Source organism: Artemia sp. Qi Xiang Cuo, chromosome 10 (assembly GCF_049724085.1).
Source record: "Artemia sp. Qi Xiang Cuo chromosome 10, ASM4972408v1, whole genome shotgun sequence".
Classification (NCBI taxonomy): Eukaryota; Metazoa; Arthropoda; class Branchiopoda; order Anostraca; family Artemiidae; genus Artemia; species Artemia sp. Qi Xiang Cuo.
This window is the reverse complement of record NC_142803.1, coordinates 46337875-46352746: the sequence shown is the minus strand read 5'-3', so window position 1 is coordinate 46352746 and position 14872 is coordinate 46337875. Positions and strand designations below refer to the sequence as shown.

The 14872-nt window shown below is 38.3% G+C and overlaps 1 protein-coding gene across 1 annotated transcript in view; it reads right to left on the bottom strand.

The window, feature by feature from the left end:
• The window catches only part of LOC148947820 (uncharacterized), a 325198-nt gene that overhangs the window by 75189 nt on the left and 235137 nt on the right, over positions 1 to 14872 (bottom strand). Inside the window, exon 26 of the mRNA XM_089095465.1 lies at positions 11996 to 12103. Within this exon, the coding sequence (XP_088951591.1) occupies positions 11996 to 12103 (108 nt within the window). The remainder of the gene's footprint in view (positions 1 to 11995; positions 12104 to 14872) is intronic.

The window sequence follows — 14872 nt, the reverse complement described above, 5'->3', positions numbered from 1 at the left end:
CCTTTCTCAATAAGGAACTATTTCTTAAGATGTAGTCTCTGATTTTGACCGAGTTTAGCTTCACTACTACTGGCCCTGATTTCAATCTAAAAATATCATGTACATCACCTCAACTTATATTGAGAGAAGGCATAGCACGGTTTAATAAATCCATTATTTCTTGCTTTACAGCATACTCGCCAAGGAGTTGCAAAGCATAATTATAAATAATCAAATTTGTTCTTTTCTGCTCTGCTTCGAGCTGGTTGGCTCGCTCAAATGTGATTACTAGGTCTGATTTCAAATTTTCCGGCTCTTTTTTAATTTCTTCATTTGTCTTAGCATTGCTAGATAGCTGTGTACTAATGTTATTCATCTGTAATTGTAAGGCAGCAATGCCATCCGAAAGTCCAGGAATTGCATTAACTTTCTCTGAAAGCGCTGGTAATAAATCCAATTTGAAATTTATTTCTTGCAAAAACTGGGCATTTTGCATTTTCTCCGCCTCTATTATTTGGTTTTTCATTTTCACACTTTGGATCTTATTGATGTACAAATGTAGTCCTTAATTAGATCTAGTTGTAACAAAGCAATAAGTTATTTTTCTTTTCTTCAAAAAAGATAATCGCAATTTTGGCACAAAGCCACACACAGGTAAAAATTGGTTACGCTAGCTGTCCAGATTTAATCTTGTATTTTATCCAATTGAATTGCTCTTAACTCTCTGAACTCTGAATCAATACATATAACAAGGCTCTTGAAGCTGTATGAAACCCCCAGAGCCTGGGAGCAAGGGTTGTAAATTATGCCCGGGGCATTTAGGGTTTTTATGGAAGGGATGGTTGTACAAACTTTGGAGGAGGCTCATTTAGGTGAAAATTGGAGTTCTAGTTCCCTTTTGAGATCAAAAGTGATGGAAAAGAGCCAGCCCCCCCCCCCCGACTATCCCTCTTCATCAAACGAATCTGATTAAAATTTTGAAATAGCGATTTTGCTAACAGTAGTCTAAAGAACATAAACCCCCTAAAGATTAAAAAAAACCGTTGGCCTGGGGATAGGGTTGTAAGTCATGCCCTGGGGGCATATAAGGTTTTTATGGAATGGGTGGCCGTATAAACTTCAGATGGGGCTCATTTTATTTGAAACTGGAAGTGCCTTTTTAAGAGTCAAAGTGACAGCTCTCAGGGCAAGGGTTGTAAGTTATACCCTGAGGGCATACAAGGTTCTTATAGAAAGAGTCGTCGTATATGCTTTGGAGGGGACTCATTGGACTAGCAATCAGAAGTTCTAGTGCACTGTTTAAAAGTCAAAGTGATCAGAGCGCAGCCCCTCACCCACAAACACATACATTTCGTATTTTCCTGAGATACATCCCATAGAAATTTTGAGACGGTCCTTTTGTTTAAAATAGTCCAAGGATCATATAACAAGGCTTTTGGGGTTGATACAATTCACAAGAGCCTGAGGGCTAGGGTTCTAAATTATGCCTCTGGGGAATTTAAGGTTCTTTTGGAAAGGATGGTTGTATAAACTTTAAAGGTGGCTCGCTCATTTGGTTGAAATTGGAAGTTCTAGTGTCTTTTTAAGAGTCAATAGTGATGGAGGTCAACTGCTGCTGCTACTACTGTTACTACTAATAAATATACGCTGTTACTCCTACTACTGTTCCTAGTACTACCACTGCTACTATGATACTAGTTGAATTAAGGTTACACGCATGAATGTGAAAAGTTGACGGAATATTAAGGGGGATTCGAACTAAATCAAAACACAATAAGCGCATGCATATTATCCAAGGGTCATATCTCAAGAACTGATTTGGGTATTAAGTTGAATAGTTAAAGGGGAAGATCAATTGACAAAAAGGTAATATATACATATTACTACTAACACTAATGCCACTGCTACTTTTACTTATGCTACTACTGCTACTAAACTACTCCAACTATATTTCAATTGCAACAAATTATAAATCTTAAAGTATTAAGGTGAAAAGGGAGTCAAAAGCGCACATCAACAATATTTTTGGAACGGCTTAACGTATCAAGGTGAAACTTCCACAGCATCATGAAACCGTTTTTCAACTGACCAGAAGGCAATATATACATGCTACTACCGCTATTCATACTGCTGCTACTACTGCTACCACTATTACTAATACAATACTAACACTGCAGCTCCTTCTACTACCACAGAAACTACTGTGATATTAGTACTATTTAGGCTAAGTATATGAACGAAAAATTCCTGAGATGCGTAAAGAATGATTTTGGCACTATGTATTATTTCTTTTTTTTTGTTTAGACCAGGGCACTTCGTATCGAAGGAGTTTTCGTAGAAACTTCGAAAAGGGCTCATTCGATTGGAAATTAACAGGGCTAGTGCCTTTTTTAATAGTCGAAAGTGATTGGCGGGCAACTAAACCCCCTCCCACGACCACAATTTCCTCAAACACATCCAAACAAAACTTTAGATAGCCATTTTGTTCAGCGTAGTTGAAAAGTCCAGAAATAATATCTTTGAGGATGAACCCCCCCCCCCCCACAGCCCGCAGGGCAAGGGTTGTAAGTTATTCCCTTGGGGCCATTAAGGTTTTATAGAAAGTGTTGTCGTAGAAACTTCGAAAAGGACTCATTCGATTAGAGATAGAGAGGTCTAGTGCCCTTTTTAATAGTCGAAAGAGGTCGGAGGGCTAATACATCCCCCCCCCTTGACCGGCATTTCCCCAAACACTTCCAATCAAAATTTTGATATAGCCATTTTTTTCAACGTAGTTTAAAGGTCCGGAAATTATGTCTTTGAGGATGACAACTCCCCCCCCCTCCACCCACAGCCCTCAGGGCAAGGGTTGTAAGTTATGCCCTTGGGGCATATAAGGTTTTTATAGAACGCATTGTCGTAGAAACTCCAGAAAGGGCTCATTCGATTATAAATTCAGAGGACTAGTGCCCTTTATTAGTCGAAAGTTATCGGAGGGCAAATGGATCCCCACGCCTATCATTTACCCAAAAACTTCCAATCAAAATTTTGAGATATCCATTTTGTTCAACTTAGTTGAAAGATCCGGAAATTATGTCTTTGAAGATGATAACCACCCCTCCAGCCCTCAGGGCAAGGGTTGTAAGTTATGCCCTGGGGCATATAAGGTTTGTATAGAAAGAGAGGTCGTATAAACGTCGGAGGGGGGCTCATTGGATTGGTATTCAGAAGCTCTAGTGCCATTTTTAAGAGTCAAAATTATCGGAAGACAGCTACCCTCCTCTTTCCCACACACATACACGTCATATTGTCTTGAAATGCATCTAATAGGAATTTTGAGATAGATATTTTATTCAAAATAGTCCAAATAGCATATAACAATGCTTTTTGGGTTGAAACAAAACCCCAGAGCCTGGGGCAAGGGTTGTAAATTATGTCCCGGGGGCATAACAGGTTTTTATGGAAGGTATGGTTGTATAAACTTTAGAGGAGGCTCATTTGGTTGAAAATCGGAAGTTATAATTCCCTTTTAAGAGTCAAAAGTGATGGAGGGTAGCTAGACCCCCCCCCCCGAATACCCCTCTTCACCAAACGAATTTGATTAAAATTTTGACATAGTGATTTTGCTCAAAATAGCCTAAAGAACATATAACAATGCCTCTAGGGTTGACACAACCCCCAGTGACCGGAAAATAGGGTCCCAAGTCATGCCCTGGGGGCATATAAGATTTTTATGGAATGGGTGACCGTATAAACTTCAGATGGGGCTCATTTGATTTGAAACTTGAAGTTATAGTGCATTTCTAAGAGTCAAAGTGATTTAACAGCAGCCCCCCACTCCATGCTCATTATTTCCCTTAACGCCTACAATTAAAATTTGGAGATAACCATTTTGTTCATCGTAGCTGAAGGGTCCGGAAATTATGTCTGAGGAAGACAAGCCCCTGCAGCTCTCGGGGCAAGGGTTGTAAGTTATGCCCTGGGGGCATATAAGCTTCTTATAGAAAGGGTATTCGTATATGCTTTGGAGGGGACTCATTGGATTGGCAATCAGAAGTTTTAGTGCCCTTTTTAAAAGCTAAAGTGATCAGAGGGCAGCCCCTCCCCCACACTTACACACAAACATGTCGTGGTTCCCTGAGATGCATCCCATAGAAATTTAGGGACAGTCCTTTTATTCAAACTAGTCCAATGATCATATAACAAGGCTTTTAGGGTTGATACAAATCACCAGAGCCTGAGGGCGAGGGTTCTAATTTATGCCCCTGGGGAATTTAAGGTTCTTATGGAGGGAATGGTTGTATAAACTTTAGGCTGGCTCATTTGGTTGAAATTGGAAATTTTTGTGCCCTTTTAAGAGTCAAGCGGATGTTGAACTAAACCAAAACAACTATGATCATGTAGATTACCAATAGGGTGACAAAGCAATACCACAATAACGGCTTACATTATTAAGTTAGAGCTTTCAGTTTCAGGGTAAGTTTTGACAAATTTTGAGCTAGCCAGAAGACACTATGTATATACTTTTGATACTACTTCTAAGGTTACTGTAACTAATGACACTAAGGACATTAAGTTGAAACGTTTAGGGGGAGTTTCAATTAAACGAAATAACTGTATACATGCAAGTATTAAAAGGACATATAAGTAATATCATAGGCAGTGCTGCTTTATCAAGGCTAGTGATATCATTGATATTTTAAAGGAGCTAATTTGATTGCAAATTCAAAGTTTTAGTACGATTTTTAAGAGTCAAAAGTGATTGGAGGGCAATCAGCCCTCTTTTTTTAGATCATAATTTCCCAAACACTTCCAATCACAGTTTAAGATAGCCATTTTGTTCAGCATAGCTGAACGGTCTCTTAACTGTATCTCTAGGGCTATTGCGTTGGTCAGCCTCCCAGAGTTATGCAATTTGCCCATTATGTTTAAAAACTAAATACCGCCTTAAGATTAAATAAAAAAGCACGGTAAGTATGCTGATTGCCAGTAAGACATCTCGGTAGTATCCCAAGAACGACTGAGGGTATTATGTTCAAACTATCGGGGCTACTTCTATTTGAACTTCTGCTCTTAAAATTTAAGTTAATCAAAATAGTGTGTGTGTATCCAAGCTGTCAAAGATCATAGGTAGATTTTTTTGTGAATGGTACCAAATTTTATTTTTTAGGTCAACTAGAGGAGGTATAAAAGTAAATTAAACATTTCCATTAATGTCAAAATTTTTAAAAGAATGAATATTCTTTAGGATTGCCAAAAAATTTTCTTCATCAGGTATAAAGTAAACCAAACTTTTAATTATTAAAGAAAAAACAAGGAACCTTTTAGTTATAATTTTATTTTTCACTGACAAAAAGACTATGTCAATATGAAACGAGCAGAAACCAATTTAAAAAAACTTTTTCCACAAAATAATTATTTTCAAAGAAAAGTAAAGAGCTCCATTAAACCAAAAATGAGCAAAAATCAAATCAAATAATCTATCAAGCGTAAAACTACCACAAATCAGCATCGATAAATAAATGAAACCCAGAACAAACAAAAATTACAATAAAACCATTTCAAACTCAAAACGAGCAGAAATTAACATGAGCAGGGCTCAAAACCCCTATGCCTTCCCAAGGCCAGAAAATAATTTGCACTTTACTGAAATTTTATTTTTAATGTTTTTACTTTTATAACTTTAATAAATCAAACATTATTGACATTTTAAGAAATAAATATCAGTATATGTGTATTAAACAGACAATGCACATTCATATGTATTTTTTTTTTTAGTAAAGTGCAAATTATGTTCTGATCTTGGGAAGGCATAATGGTTTTCAACCCTACTCCTGTTAATTTGTTGTTTGTTTTGAGTTTGACTAGGTTATTTAGTGTAATTTTTGATCGTTTTGGGTTTCATTTATTTATCGATGCTGATTTGTGGTAGTTTCACGCTTAGTAGATTATTTGATGTGATTTTTCTCATTTTTGGTTTAATAGAGTTGTTTACTTTTCTTTGAAAAGCTTATTTTGTGGAAAAAGTTTTTTTAGTTAATACTCCAAAAAGATCCAGAAAACGGCTAGTAGCTAAGCCTGAAGCCCCACGAAAGACTTACTATTACCTTGAAATACGAGAATTGGTGCAGCACCAATGACCTGTGCCTTTGCTTGTCAAGGTGACAAGACGAATGTGTAGTCAGTCTAGTCACACATTTCACTCTGACTACCTGAAGGAGGCGACACGTAAAACAAGATTTCGTGAAAAACAATGATCTTCAGCACTATACATCTACCAAGTACGAACTTCCTAAAAGTTTTATCCCACCAAACACACACTGTGATTCCTTAAAGTTAAGGTTAAACAGGCAAGGGGCCATCAGTATACCCGGTGGTCAATTTGTCTGACACCACGAAGAGTGTTTAAGAAAAAAAGTCCTACATCACGAAAAATTGGGCTGAACCAGACTACCTGACATCATTCTATTGAACAGGAAGCAATTGAATCCACCAAGTATTCGGTGTGGAAAAACGTGACCATGATGTGGATATACCTTAATGAAAAAACTTTTAACTGAGGCTTCATCACTAATAGATTTATTCAGAGCATACAAAGGGAGGATTATCTCGGAATTAGATCAGATTGAGAGGATCAGATCACAACCGCACAGAGAATGTATCATTTTCAACGATATTCTCAAACACATGCCAAAAGTATACTTTTATCAAAATGAGAACATTTTGATCTTACGGAGTTTTATTCAATCTCGGAGATTCAATTTCAAAAAAAAATATTCCTGGCTTTGTTGCCAGAGAGTATGGGAGGGGTAAACTATGAAGCTTTGAACAGATTAGGGTAAGGGAGGAGTGTGTACAGCTGTGTCAGCCTTAGGCTGCTTGGTGCTGCAGTAAGTTTTTAGTAGTAGTATTAGTATATCCCACTACTGTCAATTTAAGAAGAAAACTTTTTATCATATCTATCGTTAACGCTTCACCAAGAAATCTTAAAACCTGAATAAAGTAAAATGTAGAGTAATTAGAAACTAAACTGATGAGTATGCTCAAGGAATGTGCAAAAGCATGATAACTGAGGAAACAAGAGAAGGGCATGTGCCAAAAGTATTTACATATCCCATTTTTTCAGTAAAGGAAATAATGTACTGAAAATGAACTAAAAAAAAACATGAATCGCAGTAACCAGTGCTTGTATCGACGCTAAAAAGTGTCTTCAAAAGACACTTTATTACGCCCGTATAATTGGACATCTAAAGAAAGGAAGAAAAAAAAACACTACAAAATTTACACCTTTGCCAACAACGGCATCTTAGCCACTCGCAGAAGGAAGACCTTTCAACTTCATCCCTAACAGAAAACGACGGTGCCTGAGACCACAGTACTGAAAGAACATGGCGAACAGAGAAGGCATACATCTTATACAGTCGAGTAGGCCTCTATACTTACCGACCCATTTCGTCTAATACCCTTTTGACAAGTTGGAGCAGCATTATGAATAATACAGTGTATTAATTTGAGTTTAGAAAATAAACGAAGTTCTGCAAATTTTAGAATATAATCTTGTCAGATTTGATAACCTACTCAAGTACGCCAATCAATTCCATAAAAACTGTATCTAGCTGAATTTCAGATAACTCCTAAAGGTTCCAGGCGGGCTAAGAATATTCTAGACTATCAGAGTAGACCTTTCACAAGTTTTCCCAACCAAAACTGTGATTTCTAACAGCGCTGCAGGGTGACCTTGAGGAATGACGCCCCTCGAGGAAATTATAGCCTAGTCTATGACACGACATTTACACTGGATTCTGATTAATGAATAATTATTCTGTGTTTGGTCTGTCCTGATGTCCGTGATGTCGTTTGGTCTGTCCGCGATGTCAGATGATTTACCCCCAACCACGCATTGCACTCCCGGCAGAATGCATTGAATAAGGAGATCAGTACCTGCGCAACGCAGAACATTGGTCAGCATTCGAAAAAGTTTGGAGGTAATGGTGCTCGTCCGGAGTTAGTTCCCATGCAAATTGGCGCATGAAGACTGACCTCCACGTGCCTCTGAATATCTAGCTAGGCACCAGAGAATCAAATGCATCTAAGGACGGTTTGGGTTGGCAGACCTCCTCTTAAAACTTCTATTGCTATGATTGGAACCAGAAATTCAGCCTCAGATATATCATCTCAAACCTGTTCTCGACCCCAGACGGCCCACGGACGATTCTCTCTGAATATCGTTGACCAAGGTGGCATCAATGTGGCCACCTGGAGTTCTGACACTGAACTAAGCCGGTTCAAAGCTTCTATTAGCCAGAAAATTAAAGAAATATAAAGTTACTATTGATGCACATCTATCTGGTGAGGGTGAGGAGTATATTAACCATCATCACCTGTTACGCCCCCACAAATGAAGCAGAGGAAAAAGATAAGGATGACTTTAATACTCTTTTAAGTTCTGAGCTCTCGTCAGTACCTTCCCATGACTACCTCGTCCTTCTAGGAGATATGAATGCTAGCGTTTCAAATGAATCTGGCCTGTTGGATTTAGCTGTTGGACCCGTAACAGTAGATAGCCTAAACTACAACAGAGAGAAAATGCTGAACTGCTGCCATGCCCATTATCTTACCATTGTAAACACATGGTTTCAGAGACCGAACATAGCCAAGTACACCTGTTATAGGAATGATGGATAAACAAAAACGTTGCTCGACAACATCATCATACACCGGCGATGGCTGTCGTCCTTACAGAATTGTCGCACCTACCGAGGCACTTAACTAAGGAACACCGACCACCGTCTTGTTGCACCCAAAATCATGCTTCACCTAAAAGCCACAAAAACCAGCCAGACACTTTGGAAAATTAATACCTACCGTATCCAGCGAGACCCCACTTTGGCTAAGCAGTATCAGGTCAAAATATCAAACAGATTCAAGGTTCTTACGCAGTGCGATGATAGTGAAGGTGTATGGAAGGTCTTCAAAGAGGAATCACAAACGACTCCTTAACCATTATTGATCGCTGACGGGAAGCCTGCCTTCGCGGGGAAATGAATGCGTATAGGCAACTAAATAGAGAGCGTAACATCATGCTGCACAAAGACTGTAAGACCTTTATCGACAAAAAGCACGCCAGCTCCAAGAGGCCGCCAAAAAAGGACATTGGAGCCACATATAAGATCCTCCGTGAGCTCCCAGGTCAATACACTCAAACTACATCGTATCTCCGTAGCGCCAGTGGCGAAAATAGTTACGACCAATCACAGTGCCTTCGCAAGCGGGAACACCACTTTGATAAGCTACTAAACGCAGACCCACCTGACCAAATTGACGACCAGATTACTGATGCTGCTTACAATACTACACCATCCCCCGATGGCAATGAATTTACAGCAGAAGAAATTAAAGCAGCAGTACAAAAGCTGAAGAACAACAAAGCGCCGGGAGTATGTGGCCTGACATCGGAACTCCTTAAACATGGCGATCCATCCATGACCCTCTGGCTACAAGTGCTGTTTAATACTAAATGGCACTCTGAAATGATACCATCAGACTGGAAGACAGGCTTACTTGTAACAGTCTATAAGAGGAAAGGAAGTAAAGCAGAATGTAATAACTATCGTGAAATAACTCTGCTCTCGGTCCCCGGCAAACTCTTCGCCATGCTGCTCCTCAAGCGGGCAACAAAGTGCTTTCATCGCCTTCGTCACCACCAGCAAGCTGGATTCATGCCGGGTAGGTCCACTACTGAGCGAATCCATACAATTAGAAAGCTGATAGAGAAAACTCTAGAACATAAAAGGAATGCGTACATTGCTTTCGTCAATTTTCGATCAGCTTTCGACACTATCAACGGACAGTCACTGTGGCTGACCTTCAATTTGCTGGTGTACATAAGAAAATTGTCAATCTGCTCAAAGAACTATACAATAAGACCAAAAGTGTTGTCATTGTAAATGGCCAGCTCTCATCAAAATTTCAAATTAGAAACGGTGTTCGGCAAGGCTGCGCTGCTGCTCCCGAACTCTTCAACTGTATCACGGACCAAGTTCTCAACAAAACACTGCTGGTGGATCCGTTTGGTATCGATTTTGCTGGAAGAGTTCTGTCAGACGTTAACTTCACTGACGATGTTGCATTGGTATGTGAAAATCTCACTGACATCAAAACTGCCCTGGAAACGCTAACCTCTGCTGCAGAAAAACTTGGTTTAAATGCAAATTGGACCAAGACCAAAATATTGCCTGTGGAAAAGACACCATGCAGCCGCCTGACAACTATAGAAGTATGTAGCCAAGATGTTGAGATAGTCAAGCAGTTCACCTATCTTGGTTCAATTGTTTTCTCAAATGGTAATCTAGATGCAGAGATATCAGTATGGGTGACAAAGGCGAACGCCGTTTTTGGCTGCCTACTGAGAACAATATTCCACAAAAAACAGGTCAGCTGTCTCACGAAGGCTCGTATTTACTCTGCCTCGGTTTTAAGTGTTGTGTTGTACTCGTCAGAGACTTGGCCTTTGACTCAGTCGTAGATGATGAAAATAGATGCTGTCCAGACAAAACACCTCCGCAAAATCGAACACGTTAGGTGGCTCGACTGGGTACGGAACATGAATATCCTTCGGTCATTTAAATTACCACCCCTGTCCGAACAGCTTGAGTCTTGCTCGCTGAGTTAGCACGGTCATTTACGTAGCCTACCCACTGAAACACCTGCCCGACTTATATTTGACTTTGATTCAACTGCAAACGGCTGGAAACGTCTCAGAGGTAGACCACGAATGAGATGGGCGGATATCATCCGCGACCGACTCACAGCGTAGAGTATTGACCCCAGCGTATTGACCCCAGCGAAGCTGGGGGTCAATACTATTGACCCCCTCGGGTCAATCGGAGGCCATCCTCGGCCTCGGGGGCCTATCCTCCCCCAAAACAGGCCACTCTGGAGACGACTAACGGCGCTGACGTCTGGTTCCCTCTACGCTGGTGACGCTGCCGAGCAAGAACTTTAAGTCAAGTAAGTCAAAGTCAAGTTTGGTCTGTGAGATTTTGGTAAAAAATGGAGAAAAATATATTTTTAAAAATCTAGGATAGAACCTTTTAAACTTTAATTGAATTTCAATTGAATTTCAAAACCTGAACTCCAGTTCTGATAATTTTTTTAATTGTTTCCGAGTGGTGAGGCTTTGGCAAGTTTTTTACAGTATTTTTACTTGGCAAGAGCAACTATGAAAACATTGATGGGAGCATAAATATTTTATTCTTGCGATCTCAAATTTTCACTTCTTGAGGTGGAGGTGGTGTAAGCAGTATATTCCCAGTTTTCTTTTATATATTTTTTGGGCTTTTGTTTTGCCTAACGCAATGGTTTTTTGCAAATAATGGTGCCATCAGCATGTACGCACTTTAAGGCTATCTGCATTATTGATTTCCTTAAGTACCGAAATTAGGAATCAGCATCCATGACTTTAGATGCCTTTACATTTCTTTGGTACCCCAATTAGGAAGCTGCTACATCAACCCAAATCAACAGAGGCTGCAGCACGGGCACCGAGGACTCAACTTTAGCTTTACCGACACTGTCATACTAGTAGCAATTTACACTTCTTAAAGATGATGAAACACTCGCTGTATTCCAGGTTCAACCAAAAGTAACTAAAAGTTACGAAGAGTTTTTTTGTCCCTGCTGACGTTTTGTAGTGGCTGGAACCACAGAAAAGTAACTTTGAATTTACTTTTTTACTAAAGATAATTAGCGAGCATCTTTAGTGAAGTAATAGTGAATCGTTATCATCATTGTTTTAACATCAGTTTGAAACATATTAAACGTATTATTAGACTACATTATACTGAAAGATCAATGAATACAATTGAAACTCATGAAGACTATAACCTTACAAACCTCATAAGCCGGCAGTAATAAGCCGGGAACGGTTCACAGCGGTGGATTCCACTTGAAGTAAATTCTACAGTTAAAGTAAAGTTATTACAGTTCACAGCCTGAAATAAAGCCTTTATCAGGAAAAGACAAAAAAAAAACTTACCGAATTGGAACCATTTTTCGATACCAGCGTCTTTCCTTGCAGATGAGATAGCGTGCCGTAGAGCATTCAAAACGGAAACAGACAGACATAGCGGTGGTTCTCCAACAGCTAAGAAATAAAAATTTACTTTAATTGTTCCAGAAAATGAAAGTATTTAGCTACGAAAATTTTCATAGCGGCGATTTTTTTTAAATCAAATTACTGCTAAAACTAGTCAAACATCAGGGTAAAAAATAACAATATCGATATAAATTATCTATTGGCAATAAATTTATTTTCAATTTCTTGAGACAGCACTTATATCGTCGACGTTTTCTTCCTTTTGAAACCATTCAAGTCAAATTTAAAATAGCGTCGATTATTTAAAAAAACTTGCTAAGACTTTTTTCGAATATTGATAAAATTTTAAACAATCTATTAAGTAATCATACTATGCATACTATTGCCAAACTTAAAACTGAAAGTCTCCATCAAAGCAGCCTTACGAAAATACGCTTAGGTTAAAGGGCATAGCTGTTCTGATGGTGTGGCATGGTTGTGGGTCTCCAATCTGTCAAATACTTTTTCTCCATCCCTATACCCAGATAGGAAATATTCCCTGTAACGTTGGGTAGTACTATAGGCATTGCGAAGTCTTCCAGAAGTTAGTAAGAAGAACCTTTACTGAGGTCAGCATTACAGGTGATCCCGAGGAAAGAACACACATCAAGGAAACTATATCTTAGTAAATATAACTGTGTTGTACTTATTTTGAGGAATTGATAATTCTATTGGGGTTTTTCTGTGATGTACAAGCAACGAGGAAGAGCCCAAACTTGCAAAAACCTTCATTCAACTGGCTTTCCCTGCAGCCTCTTGATGTCTGGTTGCAAGCCAGCTTAAGCGTTTTGCGTAGACCTGAGAAGGACTTATCAGTCCCTAGCATGCATTTGTAGGGGCCTTTTATTTTTTATGAGGCGTCAAAGGCTTTCTGATGTAAAAATTCAACTATCTTATTTATGTTTTGTCTGACTATTTAATAGTCCTAGTTTTGGACAAAGACAGCGCTTTAATTATATTTTTAAGAAAAGATGTATGTTGTATTTAAAAGAACGGCTCTATCAGTCTTAAGTAAGATTTTAGTAAAAACAGAGGAAAATCCTGGGACCGTTTTTACTGATGAAAATCTGAGCTTGCGGGAATATGTGCTAGTTTTGCGGGAATATGTGCTAGTCTAACAAATAAAATTCTTGAGATAAAAAGTTTCCATACAATTAATTTCACAATTTTCAAAAAATAACCTTTGTTTTTCTTTCTCTCAAAACATCCCTTTTAAAAAATAGAACAGCAATAAATTAGGTAATAAAATTTTTTAATTTAATCAACCTAAATACTTTTCACTAAACTATAAAAGACATGCCTTCGAGGATTCCCAGACGGATCAGCAACACTAGACTTATTTGTGGTAATCAATATTCTATCTAAATTTGAATTTGTTGTTTATTGTTATTTCTGTCTGTTTTAGGCTTCTTTTCTTCATTCATAGTAATTTCTGTTCATTTTCAGCCATAGCTGGGCTTAGCTGTTTTCTCAGGGGAGGGGGGGTAATGTAGAATTTACTGCCCCGTGCTAGAACATCACTAAATTAAATGTTACCCATTTTTGCCCATAAATATTGCAATGTTAGCCTGTTTTTGCCGCCACCGGGGCATGCCGCCCGGGACACTTACCACCTCTACACCCCCCCTAGATCTGACCCTGTTTTCAGCTATAATCTAGCTTATGCTCGTACCATGGCGAAATTTACGCTTGATTTTTTGTATTATAGCTTTGATTTTTAAATTTTATTTGTTTATTTCTTGAAATAGTATTTGTAAGTTTTTTATATAAGCAACTGTTTTTTTTTAAGCTTTATTGTCTGGAATATTTGAAATATTTTAAAGCTCCACGTTTAATACTGTTTCTAATAAGTTCCAAAACCCCAGTGGGCGGGCAATACAGAATTCTCAGCAAAACTTCTTTAAATTTTCATATTTAACTTTATGCATTTTCAAAAACTAGCACATATTCCCGCAAGCTCAGATTTTCATCAGTAAAAACGTTCCCAGGATTTTCCTCTGTTTTTACTAAAATCTTACTTAAGACTGATAGAGCTGTTCTTTTAAATACAGCATACATTTTTTCTTAAAAATATAATTAAAGCGCTGTCTTTGTCCAGAACTAGGACTATTAATTTTCAAAAGAGAAAAAATATAAAACTCTAATAATGTTTCCCATTCGACTCCCCACTCCACAAAACACCATTCGACCTCACAACGACCCAAAGTCATCCCATGTGATTATCCTTCAAAATAAAAAATTTTTAACAATAAGATATTTCAAAACTTTGATCGAACCGGCCGCTAAGTGCTAAGCGCCGGCAGTGAGTGAGCCTCGAATTGAAATAAATTCATATGTTAGACAACTACATAGTATGTATAGTATATAGTGTAATTTGCTTTACAACCATCGTATTGTAATTTTAAACTCATTAGTGACTTGACAAGCCCCTTAATACTACATTCGGTGGAAAACATCGACTAACACACTCAAAGATTGTTAGCTAATATTGCAAGAAAATCTATTCTAAGAAATTCATAAGAATTTATTTCTAACTTCTGACAATGTTTACTCAGCTTGCGCTGTTGGAGAAAACTGTTAGAGAATTTGAAGAATAGTATTCAAAAAATGACTAGTTTCTCCACTGTAAACACTGATAGATAGATAGATAGATATATTAATTCACACGATAGCCCTATTGGGCCATGGGGAGCTACACAAAACAAGCGAAAAAAATACAGCAACAAAACGTACACTGAAAAAAAATCCCACTAAAACTGATTATTTAAGAAAATCATC